The 19182-nt window shown below is 37.8% G+C and overlaps 1 protein-coding gene across 4 annotated transcripts in view; it reads left to right on the top strand.

Moving 5' to 3' along the window:
- The window catches only part of STRN (striatin), a 130076-nt gene that overhangs the window by 67066 nt on the left and 43828 nt on the right, over positions 1 to 19182 (top strand). For 3 of the 4 annotated variants that reach the window (XM_031655070.1, XM_031655072.1, XM_031655073.1), the window contains 4 exons: positions 2884 to 3019; positions 14898 to 15008; positions 17162 to 17248; positions 17693 to 17836. In XM_031655070.1, the coding sequence (XP_031510930.1) occupies positions 2884 to 3019; positions 14898 to 15008; positions 17162 to 17248; positions 17693 to 17836 (478 nt within the window). The remainder of the gene's footprint in view (positions 1 to 2883; positions 3020 to 14897; positions 15009 to 17161; positions 17249 to 17692; positions 17837 to 19182) is intronic. The other variant, XM_031655071.1, reaches the window with a different exon arrangement.

Raw genomic sequence — 19182 nt, 5'->3', positions numbered from 1 at the left:
GAGAATCGCGGAGGCGGAGGTTGCAGTGAGCCGAGATTGTGCCACTGCACTCCAGCCTGGGTGAAAAGAGCAAAGTTCCGTCTCAAAAAAAAAAAAAGAATGAATGAACGAAAGAAAGAAAGAAATGTAAAAGAAGGTGAAGAGGCAGATAATGAAGAAAAAGAAGAAGATGCAGAGGTGGAAAATAATCCCACATGTAACCTGAAGAACAAACTCTAAAGATGGCAAAGAGAACGAAGAGGATATGAGGCTCTTCTTTCTCATATGAGGCCGACCCTTGTCGGCCTCCCAAAGTGCAGGGATTACAGGCGTGAGTCACTGCACTTGGCCCTTATTTTTCTTTGCCGTCATTATTATCAGCATTCTCATCATCACCAGTTAAGTGTAATAACAACCTTGAGATTATACATGCATGTAAAAAGTGATCAGTTTCAAACTGTGTGAAGGCTAACTTCTGCAGCAACATTTAGTCTTCACACTCAGGAACTTTAGGAGGAAAAAGAATGGAACTAAGAGCTATTAACTATTTTTTTAGCCACAGTATAAAGAATCCCATGTCCCTTTGTGTCATGGCCCTCCTAATGGTTTTTGAAGTGACAGTTTATTCATTTTTCTAATCTGCTTAGGCATCCTATGTAACCCATAGCGTCTTTGGTTTTCTCTTAATTTCTTAAATTGGTTTATAAGCTGATTGAAGGTAGAAGTGGAGTGGAACCTTCTGTGTCAGGAAGAAAAGTAATATATGCTTATTATTACAAACTCTACCCCTTCCTATTCTAATCCTGTTCTCCAGTGGTAAACACAATTCATTTTTCTTCTATACCTAAACATTAAAAGCAGAGGACCTTTGGTTTATTTATTTAAAGTAGGATACTTAGTAAATAGTAATCTGCAATGCCAGTAATAAATACGTCATTTATCTTTATTCTTTGTAAGGTTATACTGAGGCGATGAGACTAGTAACAGGTTTTTTTCCCCAAGAGTTGCTTTTGTTACTTAATACCATATTTAATGTTGAAAATACATTCAGACTTGCAATTTGAAGTTTCGTGTACTTCTTATGGATTTTCCCTGGTCTTTTTGTCAGGCAGTGAGAACAAGGACTCTGTCTGTAAGATGTTGGAGATGGTCCCTCTGAATTACATCTGGCAACTCATCAGAGTCTAGAAGAGGAGACATTAAGCCTCTAGGGTAAAAGAAGATAGATTAGGCAATATATTTATATGTGGAACTCTGAGAATTGGGGTGTCCTGTTGGCACAACTCTTCAGATACACCTTTCTTTTTCTTTTTCTTTTTCTTTTTTTGTAATGGAGTCTCACACTGTCACCAGGCTGGAGCTCAGTGGTGCAATCTCAGCTCACTGCAAGCTCCGCCTCTTCGGTTCACGCCATTCTCCTGCCTCAGCCTCCCAAGTAGCTGGAACTGCAGGCGCTCGCCACCGCGCCTGGCTAATGTTTTTCTTTCATATTTTTAGTAGAGACGGGGTTTTCACTGTGTTAGCCAGGGTGATCTCGACTTCCCGACCTTGTGATCCACCTGTCTCGGCCTGCCAAAGTGCTGGGATTGCAGGCATGAGCCACCGTGCTTGGCCCAGATACACCTTTCTACCTTAGGCTGGCTACCTAGGGAAAATTAGAACAGAATATTAGAATATGGTTTGTATTTATAAAAGAATACACATTCAGCATGGGTTTTCTGTCCCAGTCTGCCACACTGATCTTGCTTTTTTTGTTTGTCTAATAGATTTGCTAGATGTCAAGAGTGGGAGGTGCTGTAAGCATAGAAGTATTTCTTGATTTTAGGAAAATATCCCAAATAGTTAAACAAATTATTCTAGCGTCGTTAAATACTCCTTTGATTTCTCCTATCCAGTTTTTATAAGTACCAGGACAGTTAAGGCCAAATAGGTTTTATCTGTGATGCCACCTTTGTTCTGTTGGTAGTGGTTTCTTGGAGTGCTGTGCTGAGAAGGATTTCTGAGGCTGTATCTTGTCTTTGATGATGAATGCTGTGATTGATGAATGATACCAATTATCAGCATGGGAACAGGGCCATACAAGTTACGTGTTTGTCATGTCTTGGGGTCTACTTCTGAACTCTCTAGTCTATCCTGTTGGTCTGTCTGTAAAACTTTTATATTTTTAAGCCACTCATAATAGTCCAGCGATAACATTTGATCATATCATGCTATTTCTGTTTTGCATGAAGTGAAGAAGCTGAAGTCTAGAGAAACTGAGATATTGAAATTTTATTCAAAGAAAATGCAAACCTAGCATCCTAATTTATTTATGCCCATGTTGGTAAAGGTGATTGAGAAGGAGATAATTCATAAAGAGCTTAGGCATGTAGATCTCAAAAATTGCCTCTGCATATATTAAGCTTAAGTTTTAGCCCTTCAACTGGATTTATGATTCCAGAGTTATTTCTAAATATAGAAAAATGAAACATAACAGCCTTTACCAATTTGGTGTTAAATCTAAGTTAGATGCACTCTGAAAAATCAACATTTTAGGGAAAAAATTAAATACATGGAGAGCTACTAGAGAAAACTGATGCAAGGTTGGGACAGTAGAAATAATTATGGGAACCTAACAGAGTACCTTGTAAATCAACTAGCTGCTGTTTCAATACATGTCTTATATTTCAGCATGTGGTTCCATTGGTTTACTTAAAACAAGCCGTAATACCGTCGAACAAAGTCTAAATTACTGCTTTAAAATTTAATATACATCTTTTTTAAAACTATGTGATTTTCACTGAGTTAGATCGTACAGTTATTTAACACAACAGAGGTACACTTTCTGAAGAAAATAATTGAATTTTCTTATTCAGTGGTGAAGGGAAGCTATCTCTTATTTAATTTAGCATGTTTTTTCATCAGATTGTTAGGAAAAAAGCATTGTCTGACAGCAGTGAAGATCGAGATACAAAAGAAGCTCTAAAGGAGTTTGACTTCTTGGTTACATCAGAGGAAGGAGACAATGAATCTAGAAGTGCAGGCGATGGAACAGACTGGGGTAAGGAAGCATACTGGATCCAACCAGAGATGTTAAGTAAATAAAAGAAATTTATATTTTACCAGGAGGGCAATATCTTAACTATAATGTTGAAATATTGAACATTCTGTGAACTTGTTACTACTAGCACCCTTTATCCAGGGTGTTTGTGTGTGTATGTTTAAAGAACATTGTATAACTACCTCATTTAAAAAGAAAAAAAAAAAATACAGTATAAAAAGAATTTGAATTACTAAATAGAATATTCTGTTTTCTGTTTAGACAGTAGAACTTGCAAATCTAGATTTTTGTGGAAATTGATTATGAGACTTTAGAGGATTTTTGGAGATCTCATTTCTGACATCTTACATGCAAAAAGAAGTATAAGTTAGAAAAGTGTAGTCAGTCATTCATTGTAGTTTAAGATTTGACAGTTTGTACAAGGCATAGAAGTTTTCTGCTCAAAATGTTCTAAAAAATCGAATATTTTAAACATCTAATAAGAGTTAAAACAAGTATTTTGGGGAAACTTCCACAGCATAGATCATTCTAGTATGGAGATGTTATCACTATCAAGTTATTTAATAGAACAAAGGTACACTTTTTGTTTTTGAGATGGAGTCTAGCTCTGTTACCCAGGCTAGAGTACAGTGGGGCGATCTCGGCTCACTGCAGCCTCCGCCTCCCAGGTTCAATCTGTTCTTCTACCTCAGCCTCCCAAGTAGTTGGGATTATGGGCACCCATGACCATGCCCAGCTAATTTTTGTATTTTTAGTAGAGACGGGGTTTTGCCATGTTGGCCGGGCTGGTCTTGAACTCCTGACCTCGGGGTGATCCACCTGCCTCGACCTCCCAAAGTGCTAGGATTGCAGGCATGAGCCAGTGTGCCTGGCCCAGTGGCACACTTTCTGAAGAAAGTCATTGAATCGACTTAAGGTAGGATTATGATAAATCCTTCAAAACAAAAGTGATTCATTTCATCAGATGTATGTATATTTGTGTGAGAGAGAGAGAGAGAGACAGAGATTGAAATTGAGAGAAATTTTCTCTTGGGATTGAAGAATTTCATTACTTAATTAGTTTACACTCTGTGTACTTCATTTTCCTTGGAGCTTTTCTTTTTTTTGAGACAAAGTGTCACTCTGATGCCCAGACTGGAGCGTAGTGGCTTGAATACAACAAACTACAGCTTCAACCTCCTGGGCTCAAGTGATCACAGGTGTGCACCATTACGCCTGGCAACTGTTTTTGGTTTTTAGTAGAGACAAGGTCTTGCCATGTCACCCAGGCTGGTCTCAAAATGGGTTTAAGTGATCGTCCTGCCTTGGTCTCCCAAAATGCTGGAATTATAGATGTGAGCCACCACTCTCAGCCTCCTTGGAGCTTTTCTTTGGGACCAACTTAACTATGTTGAACTTTAAACTTTGAATGTTTTATTCTTTAAAAAAATTGATAAAGTTGGCTGGGTGGCTCAGACCTGTGATCCCAGGACTTTGGGAGGCCAAGGTGGGAGGATTGCTTGAGTCAAGACGTTCGAGACCAGGCTGGGCAACATGGCAAAACCCTATCTCTACAAAAAAATACAAAAATTAACTGGGCATGGTGGCGTGTGCCTGTAGTCCCAGCTGCTTGGGATGCCAAGGTGCAAGGATCATTTGAGCCTGAGGAGGTTGAAGTGAGCCATGATCAAGCCACGCCAGCCTGAGTGATGGAGTAAGACCCTGTGTCATAAAGAAAAGGATAAAGTTATTTTCACACTTGTAATTTTTTGTCTGCTACACCGTATAGTTCTGCTGATGACCTAATATAACTTCCTACTTTCAAGGTTTTCTTTCAACCCTAAAGCGAAATTTTAAGGATATTTCATCTTCGTTTTTGAAGTTGTGTTTTTACTATGTGTCGTATACATTTCACTTAAAACAAGAGCACACATTTTTCTTATGAAGGGTTTAGGAAACTAGTTTTCAAAAAAACTAAATATGTTGGGGAAAAGTAAGTGACAAAATCTTTCTTTCTGTTTGGCTATTCTGGCACATTAACTGTTGGTCTCCTGCTCTTTAATTGACAAATCTACAAATTAGATTACATTAAGACCTGTTAAGGGAGGACTAGGAAATTTTTTGCTTCTTTGAGGAAAAGGAATGGATAATTGATTTCTCTGTTTTTAAATTTCTTTTTGAGATGGAGTTCTGCTTTTGTTGCCTAGGCTGGAGTGCAATGGCACTATCTTGGCTCACTGCAACCTCTGCCTCCTGGGGCGGCTTCAGCCTCCCTAGTAGCTGGGATTATGAGCGCCTGCCACCATGCCTGGCAAATTTTTGTATTTTTAGTAGAGATGGGGTTTCGCCATTTTGGCCAGGCTGGTCTCAAACTCCTGATCTCCGGTGATCCACCCACCTCAGCCTCCCAAAGTGCTGGGATTACAGGCGTGAGCCACCGCACCCAGCCGGTTTCTGTTTGTTTGTTTATTTTTGAGACAGAGTCTCGCTGTCTCCCAGGCTGGAGTGCAGTGGCACCGTCTCGGCTCACTGTAAGCTCTGCCTCCTGGGTTCACACCATTCTTCTGCCTCAACCTCCCCAGTAGCTGGGACTACAGGCGCCTGCCACCATGCCCGGCTAATTTTTTGTATTTTTAGTAGAGACAGGGTTTCACCGTGTTAGCCTCGATCTCGGTCTCCTGACCTCATGATCCACCTGCCTTGGCCTCCCAAAGTGCTGGGATTACAGGCGTGAGCCACTGCGCCCAGCCCGCTTTCTCTGTTTTTAAAGTGTAGAGCATATTTTGCATTTATAGGTAGGTAACTTCTATAGTATTCACATATCCACAAGGTAAATATGACTAACGTAGTACTCTTTCACAGTTCATGACAGTTCATGACAGCAATAATTTACTAAACCTTTTGAAAAATAATTAATTTGTATTTAACACATTTTGAAATTAAACATTATTTAGCATTCTTTAATGTTTGGCTGAAAAATTTTTCTTACGTTTTTCTGCCACTGAGAAGTTAGAGTCCTTATACAGAGGAAATAGGATTACGTGCTATAATTTGGTATTGTAATTTACTTTTTCAGGATTGTGCTTTGGTATAGGGGAAAGGTCAGAGGCAAACATACAGAAGGTTACCTTATTTCCATTTCCCTGTTTTGAAATAGTTTACGAGAGTCTTTGGTTTTGAGTCTGCAAAAAGTTGTTTGCAATTTTCTGACACCTCACAATGAGATTTTAGAATGTATTCATTTGCTAAATGTCAAATTATATTTATTTCAATACAAATTAATGGCATAGAGATGTGATTGTATAGAAGACTTAGTTAAGACATGCTAAAGTGTTAATGAGAAGATGGTTGGATTTTTTTTGTTTTTTTGAGACGGAGTCTTGCTCTGTTGCCCAGTTTGGAGTATAGTGGCGCTTTCTGGGCTCCCAGCAACCTCTGCCTCCCAGGTTCAAGTGATTCTCCTGCCTCAGCCTCCCGAGTAGCTGGTACTACAGGTGTGCACCACCAAGCCCAGCTAATTTTTGTACTTTTAGTAGAGACTGGGCTTCGCCTCCTTGACCAGGATGATCTTGAACTCCTGAACTTGGATGATCCGCCCGCCTCAGCCTCCCAAAAGTACTGGGATTACAGGCGTGAGCCACTGTGCCTGGCCGAGAGTTGGAATTTTGACATTAAAGTTTTCCAACTTATGTTAAATTTAAATAAGACTGGGCGCAGTGGCTCATACTTGTAATCTCAGCGACTCCCGAGTCTGAAGCAGGAGGATAACTTGAATCCAGGAGTTCCAGACCAGCCTGGGAGTTATAGTGAGACCCCATCTCAGAATGAATGAATGAATGAATGAATGACATATTTTTGCCCATATTTGAGAATTTTAACTAAAAGAGAAAATTACACTAAATGATACTATCGATGAATATTGCTTTTATTTATTTACTTATTTATTAATAAAAAAATTGAGATGGGTTTCACTATATTGCCCAGGCTAGTCTCTAACTCCTGGGCTCAAGTGATCTTCCTACCTCAGCCTCCCAAAGTGCTAGGATTACAGGTTGAGCCACTGTGCCCAGCCAAATGTTTTCTGGGTGATTGGTTGGTTGGTTTGTTTTGAAACAGAGTCTCACACTGTTTCCTGGGCTGGAGTGCAGTGGTGCGATCTCAGCTCACTGCAACCTCCGCTTCCAGGGTTCAAGCAATTCTCCTACCTCAGCCTCCCAAGCATCTGGGATTACAGGTGCCCGCCACCACCCCCAGCTAATTTTTTGTAGTTTTATTAGAGACAGGGTTTCACAGTGTTTGCCAGGCTGGTCTCAGACTCCTGACCTCGTGATCCGCAAATATTCAAATACTCTTAAGTTTATATTTAAATTTTCATGAAGATATTTAGGATAAGATTTATGGTTTGTGTTGCTTTTCACCCACTGAAATTTAAGAACATTTGCTAGATTGAAAAGACCTTCATGGCTTAATATTTGGGCAAGTATTTATTTGTTGTGAGAATGTAATGTATCATTTTGATATTATTTTTTATCTTTATATAAAAACTTCCACTAAGTTTTCTTAAAAGATGAACCCATGTTTTTTTATTTGAAATAGACGTTCCTTTAAGTTAATATTTCATCCATAAAGATAAAAGTAGCTCCAAACATGATATAAAATTGTTTTATAGAATTTATTATTTAGATGTAGATATACCACATTATGAACTTTTCATCTACTTTTATTTAAACAGCTATATTAAATAGATATTTTTTCTTTTCTATTTTACTGTTCTTCACCATAGGATATTTATTCGTTTTTATGACCTTAGAAAAGTTGTTGGCCAGGTGCAGTGGCTCACGCCTGTAATCCCAGCACTGCCGGAGGCCAAGGCGGGCGGATCACGAGGTCAGGAGATCGAGACCATCCTGGCTAACATGGTTAAACCTGTTTCTACTAAAAATACAAAAAAATTAGCCGAGCGTTGTGGCACACCCCTGTAGTCCCAGCTACTCGGGAAGCTGAGGCAGGACAATCGCTTGAACCTGGGAGGTGGAGGTTGCAGTGAGTGGAGGTTGCGCACCACTGCACTCCAGCCTGGGCGCGAGAGCGAGACTCTGTCTCAAAAAAAAAAAGTTGTTTAATTTTTCCTGTAAAAATTTTGTGCATAGATCATTAAAAGTACTCTCAGTTGTTTTGCTATTCAAAGCAGTGCTATATTGAAATTATATTTTTAATTGTCTGTAACATATGTAAAGAAATCTTACTTAAGAGTTGTATATTGACTTTTTATACAGGCATTAAGGCTTATAGCCAGGACAGATATCCTACTGAGTTGCAGCAGCAGGGTCTGGCTATGTTTATGCTTTATTACTGGCACCTGACATTTTTCATTGTTTTTCTTTCTAAGCTCAGCAGTGTGTTTACTTTTTTTTTTTTTCTCTCTCTCTAATACCAAGTCTCACTCTGTCACCCAGGCTGGAGTGCAGTGGCATGATCCCAGCTTACGGCAACTTCCACCTCCCGAGTTCAAGCAGTTCTCATGCCTCAGCCTCCTGAGTAGCTGGGACTACAGGTGTGCGCCACCACGCCCGGCTAATTTTTGTATTTTTAGTAGAAGCAGGGTTTCACCATGTTGGCCAGGCTGGTCTTGAAATTCCTGACGTCAGGTGATGTGCCCGCTTCAGCCTTCCAAGGTGCTGGGATTACAAGCATGAGCCACTGCTCCCAGCCTTGTATTTACTTTTTTAAAGTTAAGTTTTATATTATGTTCTTCCCAGAAGAGGATAGGGATCTGTTGGTTTGGGTCCAACCTTTCATGATGTTTGAACTTGAATTCTCCATGTGAATTTTAAAATCATTTCTTCATGTTGCATGAATAACTGAAGATTTGATTTCAGTTTCCCATATATGTAAATAATTTGCAGCCAATTGTTATCTTTTCAATATCGAGTGGTCTCCTCAGTAAAAAAAGATATAAGTCCCAAATTATACAGATTACCCTGTTTATAAATAGTATTTTTTTGGTTTTTTGTTTTTTTCTTTTTCAACTTTTATTTTAGTTTTGGGAGTACATTTGCAGGTTTGTTACTTGGTTATATTGTGTGATGATACAGTTAGTTATATTGTGTGATGATGCAGTTTAGGATATGAATGATATGTACTGATCCATATACTGAGCATAGTACCCTTACTTACCAGTTGGTTTTTCAGCCTTTACTACCCTTCCTGCCTCCCGCGTCTAGTAGTCCCCAGTGTCTTTGTTGCTTTCTTTATGTCCATGAGTACCTACTGTTTAGCTCCGAATTGTAAGTGAGTATTTGGTTTTCTGTCTATGTTAATTTACTTGGGATAAATACAGATTCTAATATACCTTTAAGAACTAGAACACAGGCTATAAGACTGGAATATAAGTATTACTTCTGTCCAACTGTTACTTAGTATGTTTTGCTTAAAATGAAGAACTTTTTTTTACATTTTTAGTTATACACATTAGAAATACTAATTAAATCCCTGTTTTTTTGGTATATTTCTTCTCTGAAGGAAAAATGAAAGAATTCTAAAGCCAAAATGAAAAAAAGTAAGATATCTTTTCCTTCTCTCATTCATTTAAAAATTTTGTTGAAATTGTTCCTCCTTCACAATGCTTGGTTTTTATATGTAGTGACTGATAAGAAAACTCTGTTAGGTAAGTTCAAGGAAAAGGTTTCCTAATGTTTTTAACAAACTAAAATAGATTTTTTGTAACCTTTTTTCCATCTGAGACATTATACAATAAAATTGATTTGTGTTTGCCTTAAGGAGATGTTCTTCCTCTGTAAATATTGAACAATCCCAGTAGCACAAGGTCTAGAAGAGATATTTTGTTATGTTGCTAATTTTTCTGCCTTGCATTCAGGGTAGACTTCAACCCCTCCCCCCTTAGTTATCACAAACCATTATAATAAGGGCATTTGTTGAATCTTTTTTTTTTGGTTTGTTTGGTTTTTTTTTTTTTTGACAGAGTCTCACTCTGTCGCCCAGGCTAGAGTGCAGTGGCACTATCTTGGCTCACTGCAATCTCTGCCTCCTGGGTTCAAGCAGTTCCCCTGCCTCAGCCTCTGGAGTAGCTGGGATTACAGGTGCCTGCCACCACGCCTGGGTATTTTTTGTATTTTAGTGGAGACGGTGTTTCACTGTGTTGGTCAGGCTGGTCTCGAACTCCTGACCTCAAGTGATCTGCCCGCCTCGGCCTCCCAAAGCCAGGGATTACAAACATGAGCCACCAGGCCTGGCCCATTTGTTGAATCTTTTAATGACTCTTTTTGTTGAGGTGTTAAGTAAGTTACTTAAGTAAGGTTGACTGTCTATCCCTGATGTGAAATTTGAAACCTGAAATGCTCCAAATTCTGAAACTTGTTGAGCACTGACATGATACTTAAAGAAAATATGCATTGGAGCATTTTGGATTTTGGATTTTTGGATTAGGGGGTGCTGAACCAGTATAATACAAATATTCCAAAATCCAAAATAATTTGAAATCCGAAATACTTCTAGTCCCAAGCATTTCGGGTAAGGGATAGTCACTTGTAGTGTATTATTTTGCTTTTATATTGGAGCTTCCTATGAGAGCAAGAAACTGATTGTATTTGTAAGTCCAGCTGACTTCTTCTTGCCCTTTGGATTCAATTGAAAATTACTTTCTAGGATGATTGGTAGGTTCATTTGCCCCAGAATCATTAAAAAATAGTTTTCTGGGCCGGGCACAGTGGTTCACACCTGTAATCCCAGCGCTGTGGGAGGCCAAGGCGGGTGGATCGCCTAAGGTCAGGAGTTCGAGACCAGCCTGGCCAACCTGGTGAAACACCGTCTCTACTAAAAATACAAAAATTAGTTGGGCATTGTGGCGGGTGCCTGAAATCCCAGCTACTTGGGAGGCTGAGGCAGGAGAATCACTTGAACCTGGGGGGCAGAGGTTGCAATGAGCCGAGATTGCACCATTGCACTCCAGCCTGGGCAACAGAGTGAGACTCTGTCTCCAAAAAAAAAAAAAAAAAAAGTTTTCTTGTGCAGCGATAATATTGACAATAGTAACTTTATAACCATAGCACACAATAAATTTTTCATATGCCTTTACTTTTCCTTAAACCATGTAAATTTTCCATTACCTTCAGGGACTGTGTCATGGTACCAATGGCATTTCTTTTCCTTTTTTTGTAGCAAATAATTGAAGAAATTATCTAAGATACTTATTTAGTCATTGAAGAATACAGTGGCTATCTAGTGACTGGCTTTTCTTTCAAGAAAAGAGGTCTGGAAACCAAAGGGAAGTTAAAGTGAAACAGGCCTCTATTCTGTCTTATTCCCTACTGAGCTTGTGTATCAAGTTGCTCATATTTTAGGCAAGTCCACCAACATAGCTGCATCTGCCGTGCCGCACTGAGGTCTTTCTCTGAGGTATCACACATCTGCATAGATATAGTTGGTCATTTTAATTGTGAATCATATCGCAAGGGTACCAGAGGTTGGTTTTTCCCAAGGACAGCTGCACTGTTCCTTGTGTAACTTCCTTTACTTTAATGTATGAGTCATAGCTCAGTGTATTATATGATACATGTGTGTACATTTTACTTAGCCTACTATATGAGTCACATGCGTGACTGTTCTCACAATTGAGTTTTCTCATTCTTTAGTAGTGTGCTGGATGGTTCTGTTAGTGAGCATGAGTAAATGGAATGTTTCAGTTTACTGGAGGTTTCTTTAACAGTCGTTTGACTTGTGTGTTTTAGAATTTTATAATTCAGATTTGAAGGGTTCACTTCTAACAAATTAACAAAACTAGATTGCAAAACTTGTCTAATTGAGTGAACATTTAAACCATTTTAAGGGTTCGCTCCATCTCTCTCCTACTGTACTCCCTCCCCGCTCTCCCAAAATAAAAAAGGAATATGCTTAGGTTCAGTATCTGGTTAGATTCTTGCAAGCAAAAAGATTTTACCGTACATCTTCCATGATTATTATTGTTCTTATGAATCTAGTAAGATTATAAGGCTACATTTTAACTTCAAAAACCTGAAGACATTCTGGGGACCCAAAAGCCATCTAGTTTAATTTATTATTAAGACTTGATTGATGAAAATTAACATTTTTAATTGTTACGTCTTTCTGGGAAGATAAAGATAGATTATAGTTAAGTGTATAAAAGTGTTGTTTAAAGTGATTTTTAATAGTATTATATTCCGAGGCCCAGGAAACAGTTATCTAAACTGGATTGAAACTCAAATTGTTAAAAACAGATTTCTGTTTATTATTATTCACTTTGGTTTACTCCGATCATTCATTCAACAAATACTGATCAAGTGCTTTCTATTTGCCAGGTTTTCTAGGTGAAGATCCTTATTCTTCTGGTGCTTACATTCCACTAAGAGGATATAGTATGTCAGAAGGTGATAAATGCTATGGAAAGTAGAAAAAGTACAGAGTAAGGGAGATAGAGAGAGCTCGGGTCAGTGTAGGGTAGAGAGGGCAGTTTACAATTCAAAATAGAGTGGTTAGCTGGGTGCGGTGGCTCATGCCTGTAATCCCAGCACTTTGGGAGGCTGAGGTGGGAAGATTGCTTGAGCCCAGGAGTTTGAGACCAGCCTGGGCAATGTGGCGATACTTCATCTCTACAAAAAATTTAAAAAAAATTAGCTGGGCATGGTGGTACACACCTGTTGTCCCAGCTACTTGCGGGGCAGAGGTGGAAGGATTGCTTGAGCGCAGGAGATCAAGTCTGCGGTGAGTTGAGATTGTGACAGTGCACCCCAGCTGGTTTGATAGAATGAGATCCTGCCTCAAAAATAAATAAATAAATAAATATGTGTGTATATATATATTTAAGTTAAAAACCCATAAAATATAGTGGCCATGGTAAGCCCCATTGAGAAGGTAACAACTGAATAAAAGACATGATAAGGGGATTGGCCATCTGGGGAAGAAGTGTTCAGGAAGAAGAAAGCCAGCACAAATGCCCTAAGATAGCAGCATCCCTGGCATGCCTGAGAAATTTAAGGGAGCCAGAGTGGCTACAGCAGAGTGATTCTAGGGAGAATGTAGTAAGAAATGACCAGATTATCTTGGGCCATGTAGACCAGTGGTGAGATGGGGAGCCATGGGAGGGATTTGAGCAAGAAGGGTGACATGATATTTTATTTTAAACCATCACTGGCTGCTACGTTGAGAATAGACTGCACAGGGAAACTAGTGTTGATAATAGACTTGGGGGAGGGGAAGCAATTATTGCAGTAATCCTAGCAAGAGATCATAGTGGTCAGAGAAGAAGTAGATGTGCTGAGAAGCCAGATTCTGAAATTTGTGAAGGTAGAGAAAATAGTTTTTCCTGATATATTTAATGTGGTGTGGGAAAGAATGGGTATTGCTCTGAGCAAGTGCACATATAGAGTTGTCATCAAATAAGGTGGGGAACCCTTTGGATGGAACAGATTGGATGGGGAGAGAGGTTGGGTGTTTGGTTTTGTATGTTTGCTTTGAGGTATCTGTTAGTCTTCCTAATGGAAATGTAGAATGAGCAGTTGGAGATATCAGTCTTGGGTTCAAGCTAGCATTCTGAGTTAACATTTACATAGCATTATATAGTATTTATGTTGTTTTATAGTAAATATAAATATATAACATTCTTTAAATTTTCTTCTCTTGAAATAGTGACAATTGATTATTGATTTTCTTTACTACTAGAAGCTGTTTCCTGTTTTAAGAATGTATAAACTTAACATCACTTAAATTGTAAATTTTAAATGAAGATTGATTAATACGTTTTAACAAATGCTATGTATTAAGCCTGTAAAATAAAAATTATCACTTTTTTTTCTTTTTTCTTTTTTTTTGAGATGGAATCTCGCTCTGTTGCCCAGGCTGGAGTGCAGTGGTGCCATCTCGGCTCACTGCAAGCTCTGCCTCCTGGGTTCACGCCATTCTCCTGCCGCAGCCTCCTGAGTAGCTGGGACTACAGGCGCCTGCCACCTCACCCAGCCAATTTTTTGTATTTTTAGTAGAGACGGGGTTTCACTGTGTTAGGATGGTCTCGATCTCTTGACCTCGTGATCCGCCCACCTCGGCCTCCCAAAGTACTGGGATTACAGGCGTGAACCTCCGCGCCTGGCAATTATCACTTATTGATGAACACATGGCAAAAATATCAAATTCTTTAAAAGATCATTAGAGTTTATTTTGTACAATCTCTAAATAATAATTTTGTCTCATCACATAAATTAATACGAAGTGTCTTTTTGTGTTAGTCCTAGTGGAATTCTGAAAACGAGAACTTCTGTTTTTGTTTGTTTGTTTTTCGAGACAGAGTTTCGCTCTTGTTGCCCAGGCGGGAGTATGGTGGCACAATCTGGGCTCATTGCAACCTCCGCCTCCTGGGTTCAGGAGAGTCTCCTGCCTCAGCCTCCCAAGTAGCTGGGATTACAGGCATGAGGTACCATGCCCGGCTAATTTGGTATTTTTTTTAATAGAAATGTTGTTTCACCATTTGGTCAGGCTGGTCTCGAACTCCTGACCTCATGTGATCCACCTGCCTCGGCCTCCTAAAGTGCTGGAATTACAGGCATGAGCCACCGTGCCTGGCCAAGAAGTTCTTGATTGTAAAGTGTTTGGGCTTAATTTACTAAAAATCACTAAAATATTCCAGGGGTGTGTGTGTGTGTGTGTGTCTTTCAAGAGAAACTTACTATTCTAGGAAATCACACTGATCATTTATTCTTAGTGATTATATTTTTTGTGTGTGACTTATATATATATATAATGAATAAACAATGACTTCTTTTAAGTTAGTGATACTATAAAGAAAATGGTTGTTATGTCATTCAGACATATTGACTCAGAGTGTTCAATATTTTATTGAAAAAGACTGTTTCATTTGTTTCACTCTGTTTAGAAAAGGAAGACCAGTGTCTCATGCCTGAAGCCTGGAATGTGGACCAGGGAGTAATTACCAAACTCAAGGAACAATACAAAAAGGAGAGAAAGGGGAAAAAGGGGGTGAAGAGTAAGTGGAAAACATTGTATCTGTAAATCATAAATCTTGCCTCTTTACATCCCCCAGTGTTTTTTTTCAATGTTTTCCTAAAACTACTTACTCTTTTTCATTTCTGCTCCTGACCTCTTTCCTTTTCACCTGCTCTCAGGGGTTGAAATTAAATGATTAGCTATTTAATTATGAACTTAAAAGAAAACAACCCACATGTACTTATGGAATCATGTGTACTGTATCCCAATAATAAATCCAGAGCCTCATGAGTATTGGGCTGTGTATTCAAACACAGTGATAATTTGGTTTTTAAAAGTACCTGTGCTTGTATTAACAGTGTTTTTTGTTTTTTTGTTTTTTTGTTTTTTCAGTAACAATTTATAACTCATTTAGTGTGAACCTCTGGCAATCCACCAAAATTATTGCTTATAATTTTAGACATTGGTGACAGAAAGAAAGTTAATTTCTACCCCTGAATGTTCTATGTGTTCATAACATGCAGTTCATTTATTCATAGCACTATATGCTATACAGGGCACAGAGTCAAATATATAACTTCTAAAAATATTTATTTTCTATTTAAACATTTTTGACCACTTTTATTTATAACATTATTACCAATTACCTTTTTTCCTTTTTAATAAAATATGTGCCGCATCAAAAACAAAAGCCAGAAGGAAATTTCTAGCCCTGTGAATCATATATGTTTAATTATTTCATTATGCAAATTATTTAGCAATGAATCTAGTTAAGAATGCAAAATGGAAATACAAAAACTTGCAAACCATTCCTGAAAACAGTCTTAAATCATCTTAGGGGAACAAGGCTAAACTACCTCCTTGTGTTTCTACCCTCACTGATAATATGGGCCTCCCTTTTATGGCAATAGGAATTTGATTATTTGAAATATTTAGGTAGTATCAAGTGAGATTAAAATCTAACTTAGTGAGAAATGTATTTTAACGTTGCGAAACACTGGAAAGATGTGCTTTTTCTTTTTCTCTCTCTGTAGTGATGCTAAAGCTTATTAAAGACCATCATTCCTGTTAGGACATTCTTTTAAACTTAAAACATTACTTAAAAGCATTTAAACCTTTATTTAAAATATTTTAGAATTTACAAGTGTTTAGCTTGATTTGATAAAAAGTCAGTGTTATTGATGTTAAAACGTAGTATCAACCATTACATAATGAGAGATGATGTTGTTTAATGCTATCTCAATATAGATTAAAATCAGAATGAGAAAGATTAATATTAAAACATAAGCACGTTTCGTACCTTTTAGCCAAATATACTTACTGATAGACAATTTAATCTTAACAAGCATAGGGAGATGATTTGTCATGGCTTTTGAGTCATGTCAAAAAACCAGTTAAACTGAAATTTTGAGGAAAATTTGGATATCATATGTGAGAAATAATTTCCAGATTAACTTAATGTTGATATATTTCTTTAGGTCATTATGCTACAAAAATGAATGTCTTGAAATATAAAAGATCTTTTAGTTGGAAAGATAACCAGGACTTATTCTCAATCCATCTACTTTTCCATTGATTATTCAGTTCTTGTCAAATACCAAGGCATTGCTGTAGTTGGAATTTAGCACTTAACTGAAACTGCACCATTTGACTGGAACAATATTCCTACTAATAGAAGCAATTGGATTTCTTAAATCGGGAGATTACAGTGTGTTCAGACATCTAGCATATGGTTTTTTTAGTGTGGTGAAGAAAAATGACACTGTAAGGGAGAAATTTTTAACATCTTTCATTGAAGAGAGAGGGACTACACATTTTAGCACATTTTATTTAATGTCTTCAGTTCATGTTATCTTGATAAAAATAGCAGTCTGGGAACAAGTAAAGACTTAGGATAAAAATAGAACTGAAGCCATGCTTTGAATTGATATAAAGCATTGACTTATAAACCATCATGAAGTTGTTTTTTTTTTTTAATTGAACTCGTACTCATTGGAAAAGTTTGAGTCTTTTCAATGTGGTCTAGTAGAGATATTTCCAGTCAAATCATGTACTCCAATCATACCATCTTGAAATACATTTCTAGGCATTAGTTTAAATTGCTTAAAAATAGTTATATTCTTTGCTGGTATAGGAAAAAACCGTAACAGACTTTGGGTAAGATTTTCCCATTCTTAATTAAACTTATAACAGGAAAAACTACTGAAGATCTGTTTCAGCCTCTATCCTATATAAAACAGTCAAAACAGGGATGTGGGAGAATGAAGAATCAAAGTTCAGGTAAGTAATCAGTAGGGCATGAGACTTCACCTCGGGTACCATAGCTTCAGGATGTAAGGCAATTAATGCAACTTAATTTAAACAAATAGGGATGTTATCGTTTAATTCAGTGCACAGTAGGCTCACAATCTGTATCTGGCTGCATTTAGAGCAATATTCAGTGGTTAAAGAATATTTTTCATGGTCTAACTGGACATGAGCATTCTTTTTTATGTAAATAGTGATATTATCCCATTTGCTTAATTTAAACAGTATAATTCTTTTCAAGAAATAATAAACTTTTACAATAATTTGAAAACTTGAAAATACTTATTAATCTAGTGGAATATTTTTAAAGGTAAATATTGACAGATGGAAAATAAGGCTTATGATACCATTTTGAGGCAGTTGGATAATTCTCTTTTTTCTTTTTTATCTCCCCCTCCCCCCACTTTTTTTGGCTAGGGCCCAATAGGTCAAAACTCCAAGATATGCTTGCTAATTTGAGAGATGTTGATGAACTTCCTTCATTGCAGCCATCTGTGGGTTCACCTTCCAGACCCAGCAGCTCCAGGCTTCCTGAACATGAAATTAATAGGGCAGATGAAGGTAAGTATTTGAGATACTCTGGAGCACAAAATGCACTTGGATGTATATCTTTAAATTCATTCATTAGAAAGGACTCTCCTATCAGAGAGAACTTTATTTTGCAGATGTTTGATCTGCATAGTTTCCCCCAAATGCAAACTTTCTTACATTCAAGGGAGTTTGATTCCAACTTCAATCTTCAAGACTTGAGAAGGTGCATACTCTTAAAAACCAACTCTAAGTTCTGGTTTAAAATATCTGCTGGCTCCACTGATGCCCATGGCCCTATATATACCATTCCAACATTGGGGAAATTAACAGTCCATAAATTGGTAGTAAATGTTTACTTTGAAACTCATATAAATATTTAAGCAATTTATTAATGATAATTGAAAAAGGAGATAAAGTCACTTAAAAGTCTAGTCACATATTCTGCTATTTTAACTTGTTCCCTTTCAGTCCTGGTTCACGTGTGTGTGTGTATATGTGTGTATATATATATGTGTGTGTGTGTGTATATATATTTATTTTTATTTATTTATTTTTTTGTATGCCCGGGCTGGAGTGCAGTGGTGCGCACGATCTTGGCTCACTGCAACCTCTGCCTCCTGGGTTCAAGCGATTATCTTGCCTTAACCTCCTGAATAGCTGGGATTACAGGCACCTGCCACCATGCCTAGCTAATTTGTTTGTATTTTTAGTAGAGACGGGGTTTTGCCATGTTGGCCAGGCTGACTTTGAACTCCTGACCTCAAGTGATCTGCCCACCTTGGGCTCCCAAAGTGCTGGGATTACAGGCATGTGCCACCATGCCTGGCCTCACATGTATGTACTTTTTATACAGGTATAGAATATACCTGCATAAAAATATGCATTATTTTACGTCATGTATAATAATTATATTTTGTGTTCTTAAAATCATAAAAATGATTTTCATAATGATAATTTTAAGAATGTATATTATATTTTAGACTTGATATGAAACTATTCCTTTTGGATATTTAGGTTGTTTTTAGTCTTGCAGTATAATCCTATGGTATATAAATACAGTTCTTTCTTTTAGACACAAGGTCTGATTTATCTGTTTATAAATGCGTAAAATGTTTATATGTGGAAATTGATTTTAAAGTACATATTTAAGCTGAGCATGGTGGTCCCTTGGGAGGCTGAGGTGGGAGGATCACTTGAGCCCAGGAGGGGTTTTTTTTTTTTTTTTGAGACAGGCTGTCACTCTGTCACTCAAGTTAGAGTGCAATGGTGCAATCACAGCTCACTGCAGCCTTGACCTCGCAGGCTCAGGTGATACTTCCACCTCAGCCTCCGGAGTAGCTAGGACTACAGGCACATGCCACCATGCCCAGATAATT

Source organism: Papio anubis, chromosome 14 (assembly GCF_008728515.1).
Source record: "Papio anubis isolate 15944 chromosome 14, Panubis1.0, whole genome shotgun sequence".
In the NCBI taxonomy this organism is placed as follows: Eukaryota; Metazoa; Chordata; class Mammalia; order Primates; family Cercopithecidae; genus Papio; species Papio anubis.
The sequence above is the reverse complement of the archived record's forward strand: the minus strand, read 5'-3'. Positions and strand labels throughout refer to the sequence as shown.